General features: G+C 38.7%; 1 protein-coding gene across 4 annotated transcripts; it reads left to right on the forward strand.

Annotated features, from left to right (window-relative positions):
* Positions 1 to 681: 681 nt before the first annotated feature.
* Slc16a4 (solute carrier family 16, member 4) lies at positions 682 to 22859 on the forward strand. Of its 4 annotated transcripts, none has more exons than XM_087620299.1 (9): positions 682 to 850; positions 1956 to 2073; positions 7592 to 7724; positions 8575 to 8718; positions 8847 to 9008; positions 11117 to 11635; positions 13850 to 14061; positions 14968 to 15061; positions 22022 to 22859. In XM_087620299.1, the coding sequence occupies exons 2-9, from the start codon at positions 1987 to 1989 to the stop codon at positions 22087 to 22089; spliced, it is 1419 nt and encodes a 472-aa protein (XP_087476425.1). In that variant the 5' UTR covers positions 682 to 850; positions 1956 to 1986; the 3' UTR covers positions 22090 to 22859. The 4 variants fall into 4 exon arrangements, with proteins under 4 accessions (XP_087476425.1, XP_087476415.1, XP_087476422.1 ...); XM_087620289.1 differs by having other exon boundaries at positions 22180 to 22859; XM_087620296.1 differs by having other exon boundaries at positions 1959 to 2073.
* The last annotated feature ends 4733 nt before the right edge of the window (positions 22860 to 27592 follow it).

Below are 27592 nucleotides of genomic sequence, written 5' to 3' on the forward strand. Positions count from 1 at the left end.
CTCTGGTTTAAAATCTGGAATGTTGGTATTGGGAGATCAAAGGCACTTTTTTGTTGACTTTTTTTTAATGTGGAAGGTGGAGCAAAGAAAGGAAATTGGATTGGAATGTTGAATTATTCAGGTAATTTTCTAGGACTCAGCCTTAATCATTTCCAAAATTCAGTAAAAAAAGAATCATTAAAATTACTCTAAGTATATATCTTCAAGGGAAGTTAAAGTAATTGGGTTCAAAAAAGTAATTAAAATGGGGCCTGAAACCCCAAATTAGTAACCATACTATTTAGTCAGTGAGCACAAAAGAGCACAGAACAAGCTGTGGGTTTGCGACTGTGGACTAAACCCAAGTACACAGGTTAAGCATCACGGAGCAGTATCTCCAGCCCCAGTGGTGGTTGAATAAAAAGCTCCCCCACCTCTGGAACAGTTTTGTTTCTCTTACAAAGCAGTCTTGAGACTCCCTGAGGAACTTTGGACAAGTGTTTCAAAAATCTGGAGTCCAATACGCCCCGCCCCCACCCCCACCCCAGACATGAGATGTCACCGGGAGGATTTTCTCAGTTTACTCCAGTGGCTTTTGGCCTGAGGTTTAAAAGAAAAAATCTACCTTGTGGGCTGGCTGGAAGGCTGGCCTGAGCTGCTCTCAAGTTACAGCCTTTCCTCCTCCCTCAGGAAGTAAAGTCCACTGGCAGGAGCGCCTAAACCTCCGTGCTGCCCTGCTTGACTGCAATGCCTGGTTGTTTTCACCAAGTAGCGGAATGAAAAAGAGTAGAAAAAGAGTAACGCTTTAGGAAAAATAACTTAATTTTTCCTCCAACATTTTCTTGTCTTCAGAGGACTCATTTGCTTAAAGGTAAGGTGAAGTGGAGTTGGGTGTTGGGTTGGTCTTCTCAGGGGCCTGGACTGACTAGAATCTTTCTATCCAGCCTAATTAATCATCTAAGAAACATCACATATCTCACACACACACACACACACACAACACACTACACACACACCACACACACACACACACACACACACACACCACACAACTGGCATATTTCTAATCTTCTAACAGACATTACTTTTTTTAGACACTACACACACACATATGGACTACACACACACACACACACACACACACACACACACACCAGCCAGCCAGCCAGCCAGCTTTCACAATAGAGAATGAGAATAGCGTCCATTCCTCAGGACACAGACATTTTTTTCATTCTTTCTCAATATGTAGGTATTTATTTACTCACTCCCTATTTGAAGGTCGCACACTGTGACATTCTAATCTTGAATGCTTAACATCTTCTCCTAAGGCGGAGACTAGTCTCCTGCAGATTCTAAGTCCACCATCAAAATCAAAATATTTAACCTCTCTATTTAGTACCCTCTATTTCAAATCACTCATATTTCCTAAATGGGTTTCCCAATTTATTTTCCTGATCTAGTATCCTGTTAAGAGATAAGTCACTTTGTTGGGGTATCTAATTCCTTAAAATACCTAAACCCCATATAAAAGGGCTGTCCAAACCCAAGAGCCCCCTCCCAGTTTACTTTTCTTTAGAGTTAAGGGTTACAGGACTGGACTGGTAACACATGGCTTCCTCCAAAATGGGCTTATAGCTGATGGTGACCCTGACACAAGTAGAGTGGTCATTCCCATCAGGGACATGAGATTACTAACATCAGGCAGATTTCACACAGAACTACGGAGGAACAAAAAAGTAAAATCAAAGAACAATTGGTTTTATACAATGGAGAAAAATAAAATGTACTAGTTTAACATGCACACCTATAATCAAAGCCTTCAGCAAGTGAAGGAAGGACAGCCATGAGTTCTAGGCCAGGTCAAGCTACACAGCAAGACCACATCTTAAGACCAACCAAAGAAACCAATAGAAACAATCCCCTTAAGTTTGCATCACTTTCTTGACTACTGGATCAACTGTTCTGGTCTGTCCCAGCAGTCTCTGTTCGTGACATAAAGGAAGTCTCATGAAGAAGAGGGAAGAAAAGCCCTCCCCTTACACCAAACCCCTGGATGGAGGATGGGGATGGATGGTTGTGCTTCATTTTTTCCTGGTAAGTGTTTCTTTCCCCTTTCCAACTACTGAACTGCCTGAAGAAAAGCTCAAAGCAGCTTAACAAGATCACTGAAGAAATCATGAGATTTGAGTAGACAGAAAACCACAAACTTCCCCAAATTGCTAAGATCAGAGTCCATCTTGACTGAACCCAGAAGATGAGCTGTTCCCCTTGAGAGAAAAAAGCATTCTAACCTAGTCCTCTCCTGCCTGCCTATCATCTCTTAATCCGCTCAGGCATGATTGGCAGCTCTACTTTGGCAGCATGGCAACTGGGATTTGGGGATATTGTAGTTTTGACTGTGTAAGAGCTAGCACAGGGCATTCCTAGAAAGTACTCCGCTCTGACAGGTGTGAGAGTATGCTTATAATTCCAGCACTGCGTGGGGTGTGGGGGGTGCTGAGTCAAGACGATTGCTGTGAGTCTGAGACCAGCCAGTTATACATGGCAAGACTTTATCTCAAAACGAAGTGCCCACCCACTCAGCATAACATGAACACAATGTTTCATGCTACTCATGCTGTTTTTGTCTGCTTGAGGCAAACCTAGATGTATCTGGAAAGAGGGACTGTCAACTGAGAAACTGCTTACATTGGACTAGCCTGTGGCAAATCTGTGAAGACATTTTCTGGATTAATGATCAAGTTGGAGGGCTGGGGAGATGGCTCAGCGGTTAAGAGCACGAGAGGTCCTGAGTTCAATTCCCAACAACCACATGGTGGCTCACAACCATCTGTAATGGAATCTGATGCCCTCTTCTGGTGTGTCTGAAGACAGCTACAGTGTACTTATATATAATAAATAAATCTTTAAAAAAAATGATCAATTTGGAGAGCCAGCTCACTGCCACACCTAGACAGGTGATCCTGTGTTGTTTAGAAAAACCAAACTGAACAATCAAGGGAAAACAAGCCAGTAAGCAGTATTCCTCCATAGCTTCTGCTTCAGACCTCGCCCTGACTTCGTGATGTTCTGTAACCTGTAAACTGAAATAATCCCTTTCCTTCCCAAGTATTTTATCATAGCAATAGAAAACCAAACAGAGAAGTCCCCTTCATTAATAGGGGTTGAGGATATTTCAGCCTGCTGCCCACACTCCCCGCCATAACTTAAACTCGAATTAAACTCTGTATCTGACATGTATTGTAAGGAAAGACTTCTTGCCCTTGCCTCCTAGCCACTGTTGGGGTTGCTATGCAAAAAAAGTGGTGATGTGCATTATCAACATGTCTGTTCTAGAACACCGGTGGATCCCCTCACTGTTGTGCTGCAAATAACCCTGTGTATAGTGGCACCAGCCCTATAATTCTTTAAGCACCCCTAGATCATTCTATTAACTATGAGACACACTGACAAAGACATTTTCTTCTTCACACTTGATTTACAGTAAGCAGTGCACACGATAGGAGCACAAGTCCAGATGAGTGACAGGCAGTATGAAATTGAAGGGGGAGGGAAACATAATGCATTACACCTCCCTAATGATAGGAAAGAGGGAGCGAGGGTAGATAGAGGTCCTAAGCTAGACCTGTGCATTATAAAACTTAACAAATAAAGTACCATTTGTTAAATTCTGGCTTCATTACTGGAGAACAGAATTTCTTCTCCCCTTCCATAGAAATATCAATAATGGGGAAACTAAAGATGCTTAAGCATGAAAGCCCTGCCTGGGTGGATCTGTCAAACAGTGTACACTGATGGCGTGGAAGTCTGGTTCTCCCACCCTTTTCTGCATTATTCTCAATGGATAACAAGTTATTTGATTAGTCACTGCTAATTAAAAGTACCCAATAGTTAGGTTACTAATGTTATTTGAGTCACATGATGATGGTTACTGAAGCACGAAAACGTTAGCAATGAGCTCAGCTAGCTCACTGCTCATAGAGGTAATAATCATCTGTACAGAGCAATGCATTCATTTCCATGTAACTACAAGAGTGCTCTTCTGTAAGATTTAAGCTCCCAAAAAGCAAAACTATTCTCAGTATGCTTTGTGAGCTCCTCCACCAAAGCAGGTCACACTGTAACTCACCATACATTATATATAACTGTTTCTGGGTTTAGTCTGTGTCTTAGGGTTTTACCACTGTGAACAGACATCATGACCAAGGCCACTCTTGTAAGGACAACATTTAATTGGGACTGGCTTACAGGTTCATAGGTTGAGTCCAGTATCATCAAGGTGGTAGCATGGCTGTGTCTAGGCAAGCATGGTGCAGGAGGAGCTGAGAGTTTTACATTTTCATCTGAAGGCTGCTAGGATGAAGGTCTTAAAAGTCCACGCTCACAATGACACATTTCCTTCAACAAGGCCATACCTCCTAATAGTGCCACTCCCTGGAGCAAGAATATTCAAATTATCACAGTATATCTTACCTAACTGTCCAGTGACAGTAGGGAACCACATTCATATTGCTCCTCAGTGTGTGTTCACTATTGTATGCCTACTCTGAATATCCAGCCCGAAACACAGTAGCCACGCATTAAAGACCTGCTTTGGCGGGGCTGGAGCAGGGAACAAACTCATAGACACATTTATAAGTAGCCAATGAGATGGATGAAGCCAGGGGTGGAGGGAGGCTACTGAAAACATGTTAACAGCCACGTGTGATGGTACAGTTGCAGGTCATACTCCTGTACTTGCAGCAACTGGGAGGGGGTGGCAGATGAGGCTACACAGTGAAATAATCTCAGAAAAATAACAGATAAAGACCATTGGTTGTTGGACTGGAGAGATGGCTCAGCAGTTAAGGGCACCGACTGCTCTTCCAGAGGTCCTGAGTTTAATTCCCAGCAACCACATGGTGGCTCACAACCAATTGTAATGGGATCTGATGCCCTCTTCTGGTGTGTCTGAAGACAGTGACCTAATATAAATAAAATAAATCTTTTAAAAAAAAAGACAATTGGTTGTTCTGAAGTTATGTAGTTTTAATGAGGCAAGTTAATTGGTAAAGTATTTCAGATGAAACCTGGACACAGGGTGTTTATTGGACAAACTACAATAAAGGCAAGAAAACAGGCCCAAAATTTAACACAGTAGTCAGAAGTAACTGAAAATACAGATCTGTGTATTTTGGGAGAACAGACCACTAAGGTTTGGAGAGGAATCTGACAGCAGGGAACATCAGAGTCCAGAGTTGTTAGTTTAAGTACTTTGGTAAGTTTTAAATGCCAGTCACTAGAATTAGGAGGAGGAGGAAGAAAAACTCTGAACAGTTTGACTGGCTTAATCTTGGACTGGCTTAATCTTGGACAGAGTCTAAAGGAATCTTCTTAGAACCAAAAACATGCTTGCTATAGTCTTTGTGCACCTGAAGTATGCTACCTGTGTGTCCAATATACAGAATTTAACTTTAAGGCAAAAGGGAAAAAACCTCCAGAGAAAAGGGGCACAAGACAAACTCATGGGGGAGATCAAAGTGGGGAAGAATGGAATCATCCACAGAGGAAACAAAAGCAGAGAACTAGGCAGATTGCTAGAAATTATCAGGAAAAATGATGTATGGACACTGCTGAGGTCACATGACAGAAATGGCAACAATCTGACTTAGCAACAAGGAAGTCTTTGAGAATCTTGGTCAGAACACTTAGATTCTCAGTGGAATAATTCAGTAAGAGGAAGTAGACACAGTAGACTTTGAAGAAACTTATCTATGAAGGTCAGGATAAGCTAGGATAACCTTACAGAAGGATTAGAAAGAAAAGAGAGCTATTATTTTTTTTAAATATTTATTTTTTTATTTATATGAGTACACTGTAGCTGTCTTCAGACTCACCAGAAGAGGGCATCAGATCCCATTACAAATAGTTGTGAGTCACCATGTGGTTGCTGGGAATTGAACTCAGGACCTCTGGAAGAGCAGTCAGTGTTCTTAACCACTAAGCCATCTCTCCAGCCCAAAAGAGCTATTATTAAATAGAACTAACCCTAACAGGCACTCTAATTTCAAAATGAGTCGAGCGTACACACAGACACTAGGGGCGGCGGGGGAGGAAGGAAGAAGAAACTTCCAACAGCCAAGGCTACACAGAAAACCTATGTTTTGAAAAATAAAAAAAATTGAAAAACAAAACAACAAAACACTAAAACTAAATGCTTTTAAGTTGGAAGTCAGGGATTGGACCATTCCTAGGTTTTTGATTGATTTGGAGGTGAGGCAATTACAATGTCTGATGAAGATGAAGCAGGACTGAGTCCTACCAAACTTAATGCAAGGCATGGGATCAAGACAAGTCATTGTCTGCTTGGTTAACTAAGGGAAAGTATAGATATTGGTAAAGATCTTTAGCATCTTTTTAAAGTCTAAATAGAAATTAATTAGAAAATTAAAAGAAAGAGAGCTAGCTGGGTAGACGGTAGAGCTCTGCCTTTGCTTTCCTGATACTCAGTGAATAGCCAACACAGCCTGTTACTGAGCAGGCCACACCCATTTCACAGCTGTCATAGCCAGACATCAAGAAGAGAACAAAGAAAAGTTCTGATTGGAGACCAATAACCAGCCAAATTCAAAAGATTAAGAACAGAGATAAACAGAAGTAAAATGGTAGCATATGTCTTTAATCCCAGTACTTGGGAGGCAGAAACAGGAAGATCTCTGTGACTTCAAGGCCAGCCTTGGTCTACAGTGAGTTCCAGGACTACATAGAGTGGCTGTGTCTATAAAAAAAAAAAAAAAAAAAAAAAAGCAATCACCAATCAACACACATAGCTCACACATACAGGACAACCCCTCACATTAGTGGTCCTTGTTCACTACTAGGTACACTGTATTTTGAACTGAAATAGGTCTAATACATTTGATAGTTATATTTGATAGTACAGTTTGATATTTTTTAAATTAATATTATATTGTGGGTGCCAGGAACTGAAACTGGGTGCTCTGGAAGTACAACAGGTGCTTATAACTGCTAAGCCATCTTCGCAGCCCCAAGTTTTGTTCTGTATTTGCTTTCAAGTGAGAATGAGAAAAATGCTTAGGACTCTCTTAACTTTGGAAGCATCCTAGGCAGTTACCAATTCTTGGTCTCTTGCCTCCAAATAAGAAATACCACTATTCTGAAATAAGACTAGAAATGATGATTAAAGTGGGGGTGGGGGTGGTCACAATTCTTTACAATTAGGAATTGAGGAATAGTTGTATACAAACAGAAATGTTTTCCCCCCAAAAGGCACCTGTAATAAATAACTGCCAGAGGTAGTATATTTAAAACACAGTAGTGGTGAGTCAAGTCAGCCTAGGGTCTAAGTCTCTGGGCCTGTACCATTGTCAGCAACTTTTTTCTTAAACTTCAACTCTCAATTATAAAACAATATGACATATCCTTTTCATAAGCTTGAAATGGGAACTAAATGAGATATTTTCATGAATATGTCCTGCCACTTTAAAGAGGAATCAACTGCTTCTCCTATCCCTATTATATAACCAGAAAGCACCCATAAGATAAATCGGTAAGTACTGAGACGCTGGAGTTCTAGCCCACTTTGCATCTAACAAGGGCTTTATGCTTTTAGGTGAATGTGTTTGTGATGGGAATGACCAAGACATTTGCAATTTTCTTTGTGGTTTTTCAAGAAGAGTTTGAAGGCACTTCAGAGCAAATTGGTTGGATTGGATCTATTATGTCATCACTCCGTTTTTCTGCAGGTATGAAGCTGGCAATAAGCTTGTCGTCTATGGAGAATGACCACAAAGGTCCATGACAACACTGTCATTCCTTTAAGGCTGAACTAATGTTAAAGTTCATCTGTTAATATGTACTAATATCAATATGATATAATGAGACGTCAGAATTTAAGTTCTATTTAACTTGGTAATTAAGTGGGAAAAACTAAGGTTAAGAAGGTATTAAAGACAGGTATTTGTGGTTTAAGCCATTAATCCCAGCACTCAGGAGGCAGAGGCAGGTGGATCTCTGAGTGGGAGAGCAAGTTCTAGGACAGCCAAGGCTACACAGAAAAGACAGGGAAAGGAAAAAGGAATTAAGAATCCAAGTATTTGGGCTGAAGAGATGTCTCAGAGGTTAAGAGCACTGACTGGTGTGTCTGAAGAGAGCAACAGTGGAAAAAGAAAAAGAATCCAAGTATTTAATTAATGATTGAAAATTTTCATGCCTTGTGGTTATTTGAGTTATGTCTGGTAAGGCTTTAAACTCAGTGAGCCAAGACTTCAACCTGAAAGTGAAATCATTCAGCTCTAATTATGTGATCATAGTCAAAACAAATATTAAATCGATTTCTCCTTTTAGTTCTAGTTGGTGTTGTAATATGGAGATTAGTGATTCAAATAGTGGTAGAGCGCTTGCCAAGCGCAAGGCCCTGGGTTCAGTCCCCAGCTCCGAAAAAAAGAAAAAAAAAAACCCACATGGTTTTATTTAAATTTTGAGTATACGGTATCTTAAACCAATTGTTTCCCCCCAATCAATCACATAACACACAGGTTCTAAGGGATGCCTGAGAATATTAACTTAGCAGCACTTTCCCTTTCTTTTCTCAAGGTCCCCTGGCTGCTATTATTTGTGACATATTTGGAGAAAAAACTACCTCCATTCTTGGGACTTTCCTTGTTTCTGGTGGCTATCTCATCAGCAGCTGGGCCACAGGCATTCCCTTTCTTTGTGTGACCATGGGACTGCTACCTGGTGAGTTCACTACTAACAGTCCCTAAAGGATCTAACAGGAAACCTTCCTACTTCCCATAGACCCTAACTATATTATCTGATCTACAACATTTCAATAATATGATCTAATTTCTAACTTCTGTTTTTAGGTTTGGGGTCTGCTTTCTTGTACCAAGTAGCTGCTGTGGTAATTACCAAATATTTCAAAAAACGATTGGGTCTTTCTACAGCAATTGCCCGTTCAGGGATGGGACTGACATTTTTGTTGGCACCCTTTACAAAACTCCTGATAGATCTTTATGACTGGACAGGTGAGTCCATCTAAATTTTTAAACTTTCAACATTAAAAATGTAATATTTAGCCCTCCCTTTGAATACTAGAAGTGTAGGTTTAATAAATTTCTTCTCGTGGATCCAAGGTCACTATGAGACTCTGGCAGGCCCAGAACTTGCTTTGTAGACCAGGCTGGCCTCAAAACTTGTGGCAATGCTGAGATTACAGGCCATCATGCACTACACCAAGATGAGAGGGAAAATAAACATGGTACTTAATGGAAGCACATCCCTTTCCTTAGGGAACACAAGGGAGAAATCTTCCTTAACTTTTGCTGGCCCAGTCAGAATTCTCTTCAGAATTCCATGCATGAGGTGCAACTAGAAACACTGTGCAGGAATAACAGCCTTAGAAAAACAATGTTTTCTTTTTCCTCCACTCTTTCGCTAAAGCATCATCCTTCTAAGAAAACAAAAAACAAAACTCTGCACTTAAAAACAAATCTAAGAGATTAAACGGAGTATTTGTAAAAAGATTATGCTCCTACTGGACAGTCTTTATATATATTATCAACTAGGAATTTTCATAAAGTCATTTCATAATTTTCTACCTGAAGTATTCTAGTGAAATGTACTTGTTTATTTCTACCTTTATAGTAATTTTGACTACTTTCCTATGTACAGCACTATTCAGTAGTCATACAGTAAATGGGAACCTCCAGCTGATATGCCTCTAGGAAAGCTTATGCACGCTTGTTCTCTTCAGAAACACTAAGTCATGGCTTTGTTCAGGGCACCATGAAACTAACCAAGTACTCATCGTCAAAGGCAATACTAGCATGTCTAGCATGTCTTCAAGGGAAAAAAAAGTCTAAAAGACTTTCCTAACATGTTTTCCCCATGATTCCTGTGAGCTAATTCTATTATTTCCTACACCAAAATCCAGTCACTAAGATTTATTTAAAATACCCATTTTAAATTAAATTTGTGCCATTCAGATTACCAACCCACCTTCCCATCCCCTCCTGCTTTTTTAGCAAAAACAGCTTCTTTCCAATTTCCTGTTTTTTCAATATCTAAAGTATTACTTCTTTTTGCAGCATGTATATTGTTAATAGATTTACGTGCCTTCAGTTAAAATTTGGGAGGCAAGGAAGGACGGCTCAGTTAAAGGCATTTTGTTCTTCCAGATGACTAGAATCCCATTCTCAGCGTTTACATCAGACATTTCACAACTGCCTGCAATTCCAGCTCAAGGGGATCTGATTCTCTTTTGCCTTCAGTGCCCCTCCCCCAACACACATACAAATAAAATGTTTAAGTAGCATGGGAGGTAAAGTAGTATTTTCAAGAATTATTGGTCTATGGAGGTTGGCCTTTTCCGAGCCTATGAATAGACAGACAGTAGCATGAACTGAAAGGTTGTTCTTTAAAAACAACAAACCTAGAGCATCCTGTACTTAGCTAGTCAGAGTTGACCAGGATGGGCTTGAAGTGGGGTTCATTTGCCTCCTAATGTTCAGATGCCCTAGAGGATGTTGGCACCCCCAGCCTCAACAGTACTTTTCTTGTTCCTTTTTCCTCCTTCATGACCTCTGTCCTCCCATTCCCAAAGCCTGGATGGGGAGTTCAGTGAAGACTTAGAAATTCTGTTCAGCTTCAGATCCATTCCCATTCTATCCTGTTATCATGGTAATAAGGATGACGAGGATCTAGGGCTGCTGGACCCCTGTGTTTCCTTACAAACTTGAACTGAATACAGAACTGATGGGTCATTGTTCACTAAACCTCAAAGGAAGTACTAGTGGCTACAGACCCACTTCAGGGGCTGCTCAGATGAAGATGACTGTGCTCTGCCTCTTGGAGCTGGCCATCTTGTTGAACAAAGCTTTGAAGTGTAGGAGCAAATGTCAGTTTGAAGATGACAATCTTGAGCTGGGGCAGAGTGATGGATGGCCTAGTATGCACTAAGTCCTGGATTCAATCCTCAGCATGAACTTCAGTGTGTGTCTGTGACCCCAGTACTTATAAATTAAATTTTCTATTTACTTGTAGTGCTGTAGATGGAACCCAGGGTCTCAGGAGAATACTGAATGCACCTGACAAGTCCTACCTTTCTTATGTTCTCAATTTCTCTCCCACTTAGGTGCTCTTATATTATTTGGAGCTATTGCATTGAATCTGGTGCCTTCCAGCATGCTCCTAAGACCTGTCCACATCCAATCAGACAGCAATTCTGATATTAAAAACAAAGGTAGCATTTTGTCTGCAACTGGACCAGAGTTATCACACAAGACAGAAACACCAAACCGCAATAAGGCACAAGAGTCTCTCATCAAAGACAGTGCTGTGAAGAAATCTGGACAACCTACTACAACTTTAACTGTCTTAGAAAATCAAATTGAAGAGATTAGCACTAGGCCTCATAGGAACAGGCCGTTACTTATGAGCAATGACAAAACTTACAAGAAAAAGTTTGTTTCATGGAACTGCAAAGAAAAACTTCTAGATATTTCTCTCTTTAGAAATCCTTTCTTCTACATATTTACCTGGTCTTTTCTCCTGAGTCAACTAGCATATTTCATTCCTACCTTTCATCTGGTAGCCAGAGCAAAAACACTTGGAATCGACATAATGGATGCCTCCTACCTTGTGTCTGTAGCTGGTAAGAAAAACCTATTTCAACCCTACCTACCTACAAGGAAAAATGAACTTAGCTTGATAAGTTTATTAAATTTTATTTTAAAACAGAAGGAAAGAGGGGAGAAAGCAAGAGAGTGTGAGTGAACTATGGAATGGCTAGGAAGAGCACGTTTTCTGAGGTTAAACAGTGTGCATTTTCTTATGCAGATTTAGCAACTGCTATCTTTCAGATTCTAGTGGACCCTAACTCGCCTTACTCACTTTCAGGTGTCTAACAAAGTAGTTATCAATTGTTCATTGGGAAGAAACGTTAATTTCAAATGCTGGTGCTTGCTAAGTGTCAACAGCTAATCTGGGAAGAAAAAATTCTCAGCTAGAAAACATAGTAACTTGAAGGATTTTAAAGCTTGATTTCCCAGGCCAGCTCTTGCTCTGAATTCTCTTCTCTTCTCTCCCTCCCTCCCTCCCTTCCCCCCCCCCCTCTCTGTCTCTCTGTCTCTCTCTCGGCTATGTGACCTTGGGCAAGCATTCTCCTCCATGCCAGGATTTCCTTTTCCCATCTATAAGATAGGTATAACACACTGCTTTTCCTCCCAGTTGTCACTATTATGAATGTAATGTAAATGTAATTTACTGTAGCACCAGGCTAGCATAATATTCTCCTGGTATTTGATGCTAAGCAATTTTCCTGTTGAAATAATTTAAGAGACAAATATGACTGTTGAGTTAATCACTAACCCATAAGCTCATGTTTAAAATAGAATATAGGCTTAAAACACAAAACTATTCTACGTAATCACAAAATGTTGGGAGATAAAATACTTAAGTTGTAGATTCTCTCAATTGACAAAGCAGGGAATCAGAAACAAAGAATGAAACTGGATGTTTTGCTCTAATTGAACAATTCTCAGCATTCGACTTACCTTTTCTTCTACAGATTTCTTGGGGAAAACAACTCACTAAGCACTTACAAAGCTGGAGACACCTAGTTTTAAATGTTCTCACTGAAGAGATGCTTTAGTCAAAAACTGCTGTTACACAAGAGCACTTTCAGTTAACCTTTGTCTTTTACTGTCTGAGAGAATCCATTTGGATCAAACTAAAGCCATACGGATTAGGCCAAATAGCATAATAGTCTCAATGTACATACTAGGAAACTACTGGAAAAATACACAGTAGCATCACTTTTTAGGTGCAATTTATGTTTGAACCCCTAAAATTCAAATCAACTGGAGAGGCTACTGTGTTGTTTTGTTTGTTTTTGTTTTTGCTTTAATGCAGGGCCTTACGTATGCAAAGGAAGCACTGGACTGCTAAGCATTCTATCCCCAGCAATATTCATGCTAATTTTTTTCTTTTGTGAGACACAGTCTCACCATGTAGCTCAATCTATCTTAGAACTTAACCATGCAGACCAGGGTGGCGTGGATTTCACAAGCAATCTACCTCTGCCTCTAACTGCTGGGATTAAAGGCATTCACACCACACCAGGCTTCATATTCTTGATGAAGACTATTTTTGGTATTTTTAACTGATATGTCTTAGAATAGGGTAAACAAACAAAAAAAAGTGCTTCTTAAACTTTACTCATACCACCTATGTCCCAAATAACATATTTAAATGAATTATGAATTTTCAAATTAACTTTAACAACCATTGGAGATCTTAAATTCCAAGCTTCATTAAAAAAAAAAATACAAAAGGGCTGGAGAGATGGCTCAGTGGTTAAGAGCACCCGACTGCTCTTCCAGAGGTCCTGAGTTCAATTCCCAGCAACCACATGGTGGCTCACAACCATCTGTAAAGAGATCCGATGCCCTCTTCTGGTGTATCTGAAGACAGCTACAGTGTACTTATATATAATAAATGAATAAATCTTAAAAAAATACAAAATTTTAATTTTTCTGATTTTACCATATGACTCCTCAGGACACTGAAGTTTCATATCACTTGTAGGATCTTTGGAGAGACTATAAGACCTCTTCAGATCATGGTCTTATCAAACAGGGATTCCACATACAATTAGAAAATGCGCATGACAACTTAACGGCTTCATGTTCAGCTGGAGGCAGCATTCTGATATTTTATTAGATATTTAGAGGAGAAAAGTAAGGTACATTTTCCCACATGTATTCTGGCCTCAGGATGGCGTCCTATTACTTGGGCAAAGATGCACTTACACACTCTCTTACCAAAGGGTTTAAGACACTGTCTGCCTTTGTATTCACTGTTCCAGGTATCACTGAGACAGTCAGTCAGCTCATTTCTGGATGGATTGCAGATCAGAATTGGATCAAGAAGTATCAATACCACAAGGCTTACCTCATCCTGTGTGGTGTTACTAACCTGCTTGCTCCTTTAGCCACCACATTCCCACTCCTTATGGCCTATACCATCTTTTTTGCCATTTTTGCTGGTGGCTACCTGGCACTAATACTGCCAGTATTGGTGAGTAGACTCATTCATTAGTAATAAGTGACTTAGTCCAAGTATCAGTAACAGCCTTCCCAAGAATTCAAATTTTGTATTAACTTTTATGATTAGAAATTATACAGGACTTCAGAAATCCTGCAGCTAGTTATATCCTGTCATGATTCACCTAACCATGTGAGGAATAGAAGCTAAAAGGACTAGCCACACAGGAAAAGGAGGAACACAAAGACCAGCAAAATTCCAACTATCCTTGTGTTTACTCCTATCAGCTCCAGGGGTCTCTAGCTCTTGCTAGAACACAAGTATCTAAGTCTGCTAACAAGAACTGTGTCTGTGTACTGCCTTGAGACCTGTGTACTTTAAGGACATTGTTTGAACAAGTTCTCAATTTTTACCTCAAACTGGCTTAAACCCTGAACTCAAATGGAACTAAAATGGTTTTTAAGTTATGTAGGATAGTGTATGAGGCTTAGGCAAAATCCCTGGTTCTCAAAGCTGAAATCAGCTCCTGTGTTACCAGATCTCATTTAAACCCATGGTTGGTAGTTGGCCATGGCTGGATTTAATATTACCTTAAGCTCAGATTGCAAAATACTATTTCCTACTTGAGAAGGAAGATAATTAAGGTTTGGGAGGTAAAAACACTCGAACCACATAAAAGGTTAACCTATCAAGACTAAACACCAATGTTCCCCCACTGATAAACTGAAAACACTTGTGTTGCCTAGCCAATCCTAGTTTCCTAGTTGACATCTATTCCCTTTCCTAATACTGGGGATGAAAAGCCAAATCATCCCAGGAGTCAAACTATTCAGTCTGAGAGTTTCCTTTTTAAATGGTATTTGCTACTCCCTTTGTAAACTAAGACACAGGAGAAGTTCATCCTTAAAATGGCTAACACTAAATTCTCATTCCCTATAGGTTGACCTATCTAAGAATTCTAGAGTACACAGGTTTTTGGGATATGCCAGTTTCTTTGCTGGGATGGCTGTTCTTTCTGGACCACCAATAGCAGGTAACAACTAAGCCACACCATGAGCAAATTTCAATGAAGAATATAGAAATCTACATCAATGGCTAAGGTTTAAATGCTGTACTTGATTTCACCATGTTTGCTCTACCCTGATCACCAAATCAGGAAAATCTGATAGTTAATTCTGTAAATGTGTTGTATTTTACTGAAAATAACCAGTTTCCTAAGTGATATTTTCTGTTTGCTGATTTAAAAATTTGACTTACCTGCATAGAAAAAACTATTCATTGGTAAAAGGCTTATATGGTAGATTCTCACAAGACTCAAGGTCTCATCTATTGATCTTACTGACTGCTACGGTGTTTCCATTGTCCACACACAACAGGGAACTCACCTTAAAATTACCTTTGCTATTTTTAAATGATTTGTTTTGTTTTTAAAACAAGGTCTCATTTCCCCAAGTCGGCCTCAAACTCCCTATTCACCCAAGGAACCTTAAGAACTTTCTGATCCTTTTGTTCCTTCCTGGGATTACAACTGTGAAATCAATTACCTGGTGTATGCAGTGGTGGGGAGGCAAATCAAGCTCAGGGCACTCATGCTAGACAAATCATCTGCCAACTGAGCCCATCCTCACTTTTGCTACGTTCAGACCATAGTTGAAAGCAGTGGTTCTACCCTATCATTTAAAAAACAAACAAAAAAATATGTATAGTGACATTAAGTTTGTACTCTTATTTGTTTTTGAGGCAGGATCTCATGTAACCTACGCTGGCCTTAAACTCACTACCCTAGAAGATGCTGGCTTTGAACTCTTAATCCTCTTGTGTCTGTCTCCCAAGTGCTGGAACTACAGGCATGTGCCACCATTCTTGGCTTCTATTTCCTTCCCTATTTTTTTTAATGAAAAAGAATAGACTACAACACAGAATCATTTTATTGTGATACTTTTATTTCATGCATACACCTAATGCATTATAAAATATATTTGTTTTTAGTTAAGTCAGAAAAAATGTTTATAGTTTTTTTTCTTATCCAAAGTCTAGAATACTTAGAACTATATGTAAGGATAAATGGAACTCCTTTAGCCACTAATCCTAAGAATTTCACTTGGGCAGTCATAAATTTTCTAAGTACTAACAAGTCAAAGGTGGTGGTTAGGCCACAGGTAAAGGCTCCCATCGATTTCTAGTCAGTGAGTTTGTTGCTCACAGTATCCCAAGTAAGACTACGATCAGACACAACTAAGACATCTCCCTGAGAGTGGTTATGTGGCTAAGCATCTTGTTAAAGGGAGAGGTTTCAGGAGGCTTTTATTTCTCTAAGTCATTCCTCTATGAAATGATAAAGAGAACTTTATAAAGACCATTAGGTCTCTTCCCAAGTTCCGACTTCAGCAGCAACTACCAGAGAAATACTGTAAATGTTGGCTTTCAAATTAACTCAGTTCTTCGGACTGGAGCTGTAGCTCAGTGGTGGACCACTTGCCTCACACACATGAGGCCCTAGGTTCAATTCCTAGAACTTAAAAACCTAAACTAAAAAAGAGGAAACTTGATTATTGAGAGGTATGGGAAAGTCACATAGTGACTGTTTTCCCTTTAAATCTAAACGTCTAATGGTAATCTTCAAAGATGTGAGAGACTCTCATTGTTACTTACCCATATCTATTAACAAATGAAAAGCTGGAATTCCTATAAAAGAATATAGGCATATTTAAGTAGGAATCTGGCAAACAGTAAATCCTCAGTCAAAATGTTTGTTTAAAATGGTACCAATGAGTAAATAAACAATATACTTCTCTTTCCTGTATGGGAATGAAAAAGAAAAGAAAAGTTAGTTCTTTTTTTTTTTTTTTCTTTTTTTTCCAGAGCTGGGGACCGAACCCAGGGCCTTGCGCTTGCTAGGCAAGCGCTCTACCACTGAGCTAAATCCCCAACCCCCGAAAAGTTAGTTCTTTACAATATTTTAATAATCCAGGAAAGAAAAAAAGCATAGGAAAACCATAGAGATCATGTATTTTTTTTAAAACATGCACAATTAAAAATCTATAAATAGAGCACATGGGCAATATTAATTACTTATATACTTTTATCATCATGAATATGACAAGAAATATAGCAGCAACAAAATTCCTTAAGAATTCAAAGGACAAGAAGCCAAAAGGCTACCCTCCCCACATGTACTTCTCCACAGAACACTCCCTTGGCCCCTTCCAACTAGATTCTTTCTATCCTTTTCTATAACTAATACAAATCCAATTGCAATTAATATGGCTCAAATCAGACCCAGTTTCTGGTTGAGGATGGTTACCAGACTAAGAGTGGGTTAAATGTCACACAGCACATTCAAACCTGCTAGTTTTTGCTGGTAGATAACATCCAGAATTATACCTTAGTACCAAGATTTTAACTTTGAAAGGTTGTGGGGATATAATAATTAATTTGAAACCCTGTCATATTTCTAGCATCTGCCTCCTTTAACATCCAATATTGAACATCTGATGAAATAGATAGAACCCTAACTCATCTATTTCCTTAACTTGAAATGTGTGTGGAACAGTTCAAATGTTGAACTCAAGTTATTTCATAAAACTAACCTGTTTTGGACAAACTCAAAGAAAACTTTAAAAACTTAAAAAAATTTTTTTCGGTTTTCTAAGACAAGGTCTCATTGTATAGTGCAGGATTCCTAGAACTTGCAATGTAGTACAGGGTGATCCTAAACATAGAATTCTCCTACCTTTTTTTTTTTTTGGAGACAAGATCTCAATTCTCCCAGGCTGGCCTCGAACTTCCTATATATAGCCATATACTTCCATTTCCAGAGTGCTGGGATTACAGGCATGCATTATTGTACCTGAGGCTGGGCTCGAACCCAGGACTTTATACGTGCTAGGCAGGCACTCTACCAACTGAGCCACACCCCCAGCTCTCCTACTTTTTTAAGTGCTAAGATTATGGGCATGGGTCACCATGCCCTGCTTCAGAAAAATTTCTCTCTCTCTCTTTTTTAAAGATTTATTTATGTATTATCTATATGTACACTGTAGCTGTATTCAGACATACCAGAAGAGGGTGTCAGATCCCATCATAGATGGTTGTAAGCCACCATATGGTTGCTGGGACTTGGAACTCAGGACCTCTGGACGAGCAGTCAGTATTCTTAACTGCTGAGCCATCTCTCCAGCCCCAGAAAAATTTCTAATCCCTAAACAAATATAAGTTGGTTGTGTTCCAGAAGAGGCTAAAGTCCCTAAAGAAATTCTCCATAGATATCTAAATATTCATACACACATTCACACACACACACACACACACACACACACACACACACACACACACACACACCCATTCTCACGTAACATATTTCAACCTTGTATGTCAAAGATCACAAACCCATCCAAGGAGGTTTCTGTCTCTTTAACAGGAATGCTGTTAAAGCTGTTATGAACTGTCAGGCCATTCCTAGTCCCACTCTATCTTCAGTTCAAACACAATACTGAACAAAACTTCTAGCTGATCCTTGCTCCACCATTTACCAAATTAACCTCAAAAGTTTTATCAGTTATGCTGACTGATAGAATTTCTTAGAATAAAATATGGCTCAATCTCTGGTCTGTTAATAGTTCCATTGTGGAGACTGGAATGAGTGGAAGACTACTGAGAAGGCAGAGCAAAGTTCTCTGTCTGTACAAATAAAAGGGAAAACATTAACACTGAAGAATATGTAAACTGTTCATTATCAGGTGGTTAATTTGCCTCAAACCATGCCACCCACCCAGCTTCACTCTGACTCAGCATCCCTAAGATTGATGAACATCTATGAAAACATCAAAAATACATTTCGAATACCTCTATTGTGGCTTAAAAGGAAGAAATTATCATTCTGCTGTTGGAAAGGCCAAGACTAGAGTGTCCAAATGCTAATCCTCTAATAAAACAGCAGAGCCAATGCTTAAGTGCGCCTACTAAATCTTACTGCAAATTTCTATTTTGGGGCCTTTAATGAGATCTTATCTTAAAAAGGCCCCAAGATTTTAATTTGCTAAAGCATATTTCCCAGTATTTATTCATATAATGGCATATACAGAACATTTAAATGGTTTACAACACAACCAAGGTAAGAGATAAAACTGCTATACCCAACCAGTGGCCCTGAGAGACAAAAAGATCAGGATCTTACCAGGCATGGTAGTATATACCTTTAATTCCAGTATTTGAAAAGCAGAGCTGATAGATCTCTGTGAGTCTGAGGCCACCCATGCTGGTCTAGACACCTAGTTCTGGGCCACCAACTGGGTTTGTCTGATGAGACACACATCTCAAAATAAAGAAATAAAATCACTGTGTCCATACACCTTGGAAGTTTGCCACTGTGCCTCTTACCCAACAGAGGAAGTTCTCATTAATCTGGCCATTTTCAGAATTTTCAATCTCATAATTGAAGTTTGATGGAGCTTTGGGATTAAGGACTTCCTGGATATATTTTAAATTCTAACATGATGATAAATGGAAACACAACAGCAGGCCTAATAACAGAAGCCTTCTCTTCTTTTTTTTTACATTTATTTCTTTACTTTGTGAGAACAGCCTATGGAGTCAGTTCTCTTCTTCCATCACGAGTCCCAGGGATAGAATTCAGGTGGCCAGGTTTTGCAGGAAGAACCTACCTGTGAAGCCATCTTATCAGCACCCTAAAAGGACTCTTAGCTCAACATTCTGAAACACATGGTAATGAGTACTGCTGAGCATATTAAATTCCCTTCCCCACGACTTCACTCATAAAATCACATAGAAAGTTTGTTGGTTGACTATCTTTAAATCCAAAATAATAAATCTTTGGGGTAGTGATATGTCGTCATAATGGCAAAATTTCCTACCATAAGTGATTCATGCACAAAAATATTAAAATATTATATAAAATTATCTTTAGGAAGATAGAGAGATGATGGCTCAGCAGTTAGGAGCATTTGACCCTTTCAGAAGGTCCAGATCCAGTTCCTAGAATCCATACAGCAGTTCATAACTGAAACTCCAGTTCCACAAAATCCAATGCCCTCTTCTGATCTGAGGGTACAAAGCATGTACATGGTGCACACACATATACATACATATGTACATAACATACATTTTACACACAGAGACACACATGCAAAATATACAAACATAAAAAGACGAGTACATTTTTAAAAATTAGCTTTAGGCTGTGTATATAAAGTATACAAAATATAAATAAATTTTCTGTTCAGACTTGGGTCCCATTCCTACCGTATTAGCATGTGTTAAAAACAAAATACTTAAAATACTAGGTATCTTGGATAACCCTTCTTATCCCTTAATAATCAAAGATTTAGATTTAAGTGGCCCCCAGGTAAGGCAAAAATTCAAGCTTGATTGGTATTAAAACTTGGAGTAGTGAACCTTTGTCTACCATTAAAAATTAAAGATTATATATTTGACTCTGGATCTCAATTAGAATTTTAAAGATGTTGGCATTTCAAATAACACGTATAAAAAGAGGTAAAACATTCAAAGCAAATTATCTCATCCAACTTGAAATATGCCAAGTGATTCCCTTTTCTGATAAAAATACTAAATATTTTAAGCCTTATGTTTCAGATACAACATTCTTTTTTAAAGGTGTATGCAAAAGGAAAGGGTATAATGATTTGCTCTTGAACCAACTGCTGTCTGTGCATCCTTCTACTAGCACTATCTACATCACTATCAAGAACCCTAGTCTTTTCCTATCATGCTAACATTTGATAACCATCAGAAATTCACCGGACATGCACACATACACAGAAGAGGAGGTGCTGCTGCTCCACCTCCCCTCCTTTCTAGAAAATCCCACAACTCAGATTAGTCACCTGTTTCTTAGGAGGTTATAGGTCATTCATGTCCACAGAATACAAAGACTCATCCTAGCTGACCTCATTCTACTCCCTCAACTAGCCCCTAAGAAACTTAATTTAGAGGTCACTAATCAAATAAAGAATCAGTAAACAAATTACTTAAAAGTTAGCTGAATTTAAAGATCTATAAAGCATGCCAATTCATGTATTACATTAAATTAGAGAACATAAAACTACCACAAAAGGAGCCAGAGTTTAGCTTAGTAGTAAAGCACAGGCTTAGTTAGCTTGTCTATAAATGAAGCCCTGGGTTCAATACACAGAACCAACTAATATAAACTCCACACCCCAGAAGTCAGAGCTAAATAAGAGAATAAGAAAAGGCAACAAACAATCACACTAAATGGGATTTGGGGGTGGGGAAAAAAAACCCAGAAAACAAAAAACAACAAAAAACATAGCCAACAAAAAACCCCGTAAGCACAGTATTTCCTCCCCTCTCTTCACCAGAATATCATCTGCAGTCCCAGAACCATACAAGCATACGTCACATCACTATCTTTGTAACACTAAGATGTTTCCAGAGTATAGACTTCTATATGAACTGTTAAATGTTGATTTCCTCCTATCACACAGTGAAAGTCATTTCTAAGATGTCTGACTTAGGTTCTGGTATGTGTCATTGACCAAAAGATTTCAAGGCTTCTCCCATTCTATTTTAAAGAGCATCCAGTTAGGAATGTAGCCCAGAGGCAGACTTTCAGGAAGAACTCATTTGCTTTTAAACTTAACATATTTATCAAGCAGTTCTTTCTCTTGTGATCACAGTCCCTACCCCAATCTTCTTCCCTTTATAGAATTTACCAAACATATAATTTAAATGATTAATATCTATTTTCTACTAAACTATAAACTATGAGGGCGGGAACCATGTTTATCTAAGCTCAGTAAAGGAAAGAAGGTTCAGTTTTTTTTTTTGAAACAAAACAACTTTTTTATGATTACTTTCCTTTTAAGAAGGAACAGTACCATGTAAGAATCACCATAAAATGAAGTGCTGTGTCCCTAATTTTCTCCAATCTCTACCCTAAGACATGTTTTAGAGACCACAATGATTTTTTTTTTTAAATATTGTTTCTATTCAGATGAAAACGATCCAGTTTCAAGTAACACAGTGAGAAGCTCTAGTCCAGTGGCTCACAATACAGACTAAGAACAGGAGGCACCTTCCTTCAAAGTCGAAGATTTGCTTGACAGTTACAAAAGGGTCGCTTCATTAACAGAAATCGTTCCTACCTTGCAGGCTGGATATACGATTATACACAGACATACGTGGGCTCTTTCTATTTCTCTGGCACCTGCTATATCCTCTCTTCAGTTTCCCTTTTTTTTGTACCACTGGCTGAAAGATGGAAACTCAAGCAGTCTGACCTTCTAAGGACTACAATCAAGTAAGAGCCTAACAAAAAAAATCTAAATAAGCTACTGTAAGTAAAAGCTTAGAAGAAAAAAAACTTTGTTAAGAAAGTAAACCATATAATTTTTAAGATTCCTTCCTACTTTATTAGCACTGCCAGGAATGTCCAATTGGTGGAAGGAGTAATAAATGAGTAACAACTTAAACTGTTAGTATTTAATCAAATAAGCTAAAAATTGAATCCATTGAAGCAGCTACTTTACTATTAAATGACCAAAGGAATATTCTACAATAAATCAATCCAATTTTTCATTTGTGCTATGGTAATTCTGTCATTAAAATATGCAACAATTGTAGACTACTTTTCTTTTATTTAAATATAGTAATTGGTTAACCAGAACTCTGGAATCTGAATAAAGCCTTACTTAGTGACAAGAAGGATAATACCCTCTCCAAAACATTTATTGTTGTTTATTTATTATAAGTACTTTATTTTATTACTTTGTCTCTTAAATTTCTATAATGTACTACTATCTAATAAAAATAAAATTGCTAAAATAATCTTTATTTGATCATTTGAATGGTATTACTGTCCACTTAAACAGTATTACTTTGTTATACTTAATTCCCTAAAATATATACATTAGGCATCTACATGACTCTTCAGAGTTCTAAGTTTCATATGGAAGCTGAAGAGGTGATTTAGGAGGAAATACATTTACATCAAAAGGGATGTGACATTTATGGCTAATTAATAATGGCTCTTACACTAAGCATTTACATGTGACTAGTGAACTCGAGGCTGTTTAAGAGAATAAAAAAAGGTTTCTGAGCAGGGCATGGTGGCATATACTAGAAATCCCAGCAGTCAGAAGACTGACCTGACACATAAACATCTTGAGTTTGAGTCAGTGTGGCCTACACAAGATAAACTATGTCCAAAATAAAAACCATTTTCTGGGGGTTGGGGATTTAGCTCAGTGGTAGAGCGCTTGCCTAGCAAGCACAAGGCCCTGGGTTCGGTCCCCAGCTCCGAAAAAAAAAGAAAAAAAAAAAAATTAAGGGCTCAAAAACCATTTTCTGTAACACAACCTCCTTTAATCTCTTTCAGAACATTCCAACTACTATTTTTGCACCCTTACTCTTCTCTGTTTAAAACCATCTATTGGTTCCTTAATAAAGAAAAACCCTAAACTGAAAGCTTGAATTTGTTCCCAAGATGTGCATTATTTGATATTTTCCAAATAAGCCTTTGTACAAACTTTACCATCTGTACAATTCCTGAGGCTGGCCTTCTTTGACCTGGCCCATGCCTACATATCAGTATAATCCAACCGACTCAAATGAACACTGTTCCCAACATGTGGAATTTCATCTAATGTCCTTTACAGTGCTGGAGACTGAACCATTAGCACCACAGGCAAGCACACTATCACCAAGCTGCATCTCCAGCACCCTGTCTAATGTTAAACTGGGCACAGACTGAGATGACACTTCAATCTTCTCTACTGGTTTTGTTGATACAATGTTGATGATGTGTCCTAAGGCCTGCTGTAACTCAGGAACCAAATGAGTATGAAATCTCACCTATCTCAAAGATAGTAAGTTGCTCTTATTTAAAAGGCCAGTTTTTACATTTTAAAAAATTTTACTTGTCTATTTTAAATAAGATGTGTGTATCTATATACACACACACACACACAAACGCACACCTGAGTGGCCTCAAATTCACAATCTGCTTAAACATCCTAAAAGTATAGGTGGTATATCATCATTACCAGCTACAGGTTTTTACATTAAGAAAAACTGTCTAGTATCCTTTTATTTTTTAAATTCAACACACACCATAACATAAATAAAAATAAGAATATGGTGCTAGAGAGACGAGAGGACCCAGGTTCTGGCAGGTACCCATTTGCATGCTCTCATACACAGTCTGGAGCTCCAAACATAGGGATCCTATGGCTGCTTCTAGCCTCCATGGGCACCAGGCATGCACAAGGAACACAGATACATGCAGGCAAAACACCCATGCATATACAATAAAAACAGTCTAAACAACACACACATACATGCACGCATACATGCACGCACGCACGCACACACGCACGCACCTTTTACAAGCAGGGAACAGGAATCAATCTTGGCTCTACTATTTTCTACCATATGATCTCCTAAATTGTTATCTGAGCCCCAACTTTCTCCTCTGCAAAATGAGGATATGATTACCTACCCACTTATGGATTAGTGTGAGGATTAGATGAAAATATACTTTCCAAGCAAAATATCCTTCATAAAGAGTAATCACTACTTTCCTTTCTTCTGCCTTCTATGTCAAAAGGATAAAACCACTAGGAACCAATCTCAGTTTCCTCTTTCATTTGAAGCAACAATTATTGTCAAAAGACTATAGCAACTTAGAGTCTTTCCAAACCTCAGGAAAATTAAGTAAGACCTACTGAAGAATCCCACATTGGGCTGGAGAGATGGCTCAGTGGTTAAGAAAACTGACTGCTCTTCTAGAGGTCCTGAGTTCAATTCTTAGCATCCACATGGTGGCTCACAACCATTTGTAATGGGATCTTCTGATGTGTCTAAAGACAGTTACAGTGTACTCATATATATAACATATATAACATAAATAAATCTTAAAAGAACTCCACATTGATTTAACTCAGAGTGGCTTTATCAATCTCGAACACCGAAGTTTTTCATCCTGCTAAATGATAACAAGGCCCTCAAAACCTTCAACTTCTGAACCTCCTACCACTACTTCCCTGGTACTGGGACTCAAGTATGTGCTACCATGCTTACCATAATCCTTTGTTTGGGAGGGGATAGGGGGAAGGATGAGGGAGGGGGTAGGATTTCTCAATGTAGCTCTAGCTGTTCTTGAAATTATTCTGTAGAGCAGGTTGTCCTTGAACTCAGAGATCCACCTGCCTCTGCCTCCATGCTGGGATTAAAGGTGTGAATGAAACATTACTGCCCAGCAGCCTAGCCTAATCTTAACCTTCATACGACCTTCAAAAGCATTGTCTATAGTGCCCATTCTCCAAATGAATATTGAAAATCAAAGAAATACAATATTAAGTAAATAGAAGTCATAGCTCAAATAACATAAAACCACCCATTCTTCCTTTTTATTATTCTATCCTTCATGGTACCAATAAACTATAAAAATTAACTTCACTGAAACAGCAATAAGTTTGCTTGGCTCAAGACTAACCTAAAATTATACTAGAATGAACCCAATCTTCAAAATAAAACCACACCCATTATCTGCTATAGAGGCTGGAGAGATGGCTCAGTGATTAAGAGCACTGACTGCTCTTCCAGAGGTCCTGAGTTCAATTCCCAGCAACCACATGGTGGCTCACAACCATCTGTAACAGAATCTGATGCCCTCTTCTGGTGTGTCTGAAGACAGTGACAGTGTACTCATACGTAAAATAAATAAATAAATCTTAAAAAAAAATTATTTTCTAGTCTCCCAGTGGTAAATGTTCTTGAACCATAGATTAAATCCATTTTGCTACAAATATTTACTTAGGTTGTTTCACATTTAGCACTTGTGTTCTTTCTTTTTTAATTTGTTTAATTTATCTGAATACACTGTAGCTGTCTTCAGATACAGCAGAAGAGGGCATCAGATCCCATTATAGATGGTTGTGAGCCACCATGTGGTTGCTGGGAATTGAACTCAGGACCTCTGGAAGAGCAGTCAGTGCTCTTAACCGCTGAGCCATCTCTCCAGCCCAGCACTTGTGTTCTTAACATAGACACAAAAGCAACAGTAACAAAATAACCAAGTTATGTACAATCAGCTTTTAGAACAATTTAAAATTAAAGTTTTATTATGGGGAGTGGGGTGTGTGTGTTAGGGATAATTAGCATTGCCTAGAATCACTAAGAAATATAGGAAAAGTCAATTAAGAAGATGAACCTTTAGGGCTGGAGCACTAGCTGCTCTTCCAAAGGACTTAAGTTCAATTCCCAGAACCCACATGGAAGTTTACAATCATCTGTAACTCCAGTCCCAGGAAAGCTGATGCCCTCTCTTGGCTTACTTAGGCACCAGGCACACATGTGATACACAGAAATACATGCAGACAGGTGGACAGACAAGACACTCATACATAGAAAACAAAGCAGAAAGACAAACCTACTGGTGTTACCTGGAATTTCTGAACTCTGACACAGGAGGATCTTTGAGTCCCATTCCAGCCTGAGTACTACTACATAATGAGGCTCCAACACAGATCCACTTCAGCAGAAGCCATTACACTACAAATTTTTCAATCAGAAAACAATGAGCAGTGATATCTTAGTAGTAGTGTGGTGATACATTCAGCATTCTGAAGGGTGAGGCAGGACTGTCAACAGCTTGAGACTAGCCTAGATGCAGAGAACGAAGTAGAATCGGGGTGACTGGGCTGGTAAGAGGTGAAGGGGTTCCCTAGATTTTTAAAATGTATATCTCTGTATCTATGAATGTTCTGCCGATGTGTATGTTTGCTCACCGTATTAGTACAAGGCCCATGGAGGCCAGAGAGGGCATCAGATCCCTTCTGACTATTTACAATGTTGTGAGCTGCTATGATGGATAATACTAGGGATGGAACCTAGATCCTCTGCAAGAACAGCAAACGCTCTTAACCACATCCAATCTGCTAAGATCCTTTTATTTTAAAACCAGGACAAACTTAAATAGATGTGTCTGGATGCTCGACAGCAAGCAGTACACTAACTTTCTAGATATTTTTTCAAATTCTTGCTTCCCCCTAAAAATCACAAATTTGATTCTGTTTCTACCTTATACAAGCCCAGCTAGCATAACAAAAATTAGTAAAAATCATATAAAAAAAATTAATAGTCCACTTTCAAGCATGAACTAAGGACCTGTAAAATCTTTTAAAATGAGTTTACTTTTCCCACTGATAAACTTCCAACTTCTTTCCAGATAGACTTTCATGATTTAGTCCAGGCTAGCTTCAGTCTTACAATCTTCCAACCCTATCCTCCAGCTGTTGGGATTATGTTCATGTGTCCAATACTTGACCAACTTTTACAGCACACACTATTTTCACAAGTGGCATATCTAGATGGAAATAAAGCCAAGGACACTCCTCTTTGGTCTGCATAACTTACATTCTGTTAGTGGGAAAAAGATCACTTTATCCCTTTAATAGTATGTAATATTACCTCTAATACCGCTTTTTAAAAGTGAGAGTTCAGAATGTCCTTCTACCTCAGAGCTAGTCAGATTTTAATGTTATTTAGATGCACCAACTTGTTA

This window comes from Rattus norvegicus, chromosome 2 (assembly GCF_021556685.1).
Source record: "Rattus norvegicus strain SHRSP/BbbUtx chromosome 2, alternate assembly SHRSP_T2T, whole genome shotgun sequence".
NCBI classification, from domain to species: Eukaryota; Metazoa; Chordata; class Mammalia; order Rodentia; family Muridae; genus Rattus; species Rattus norvegicus.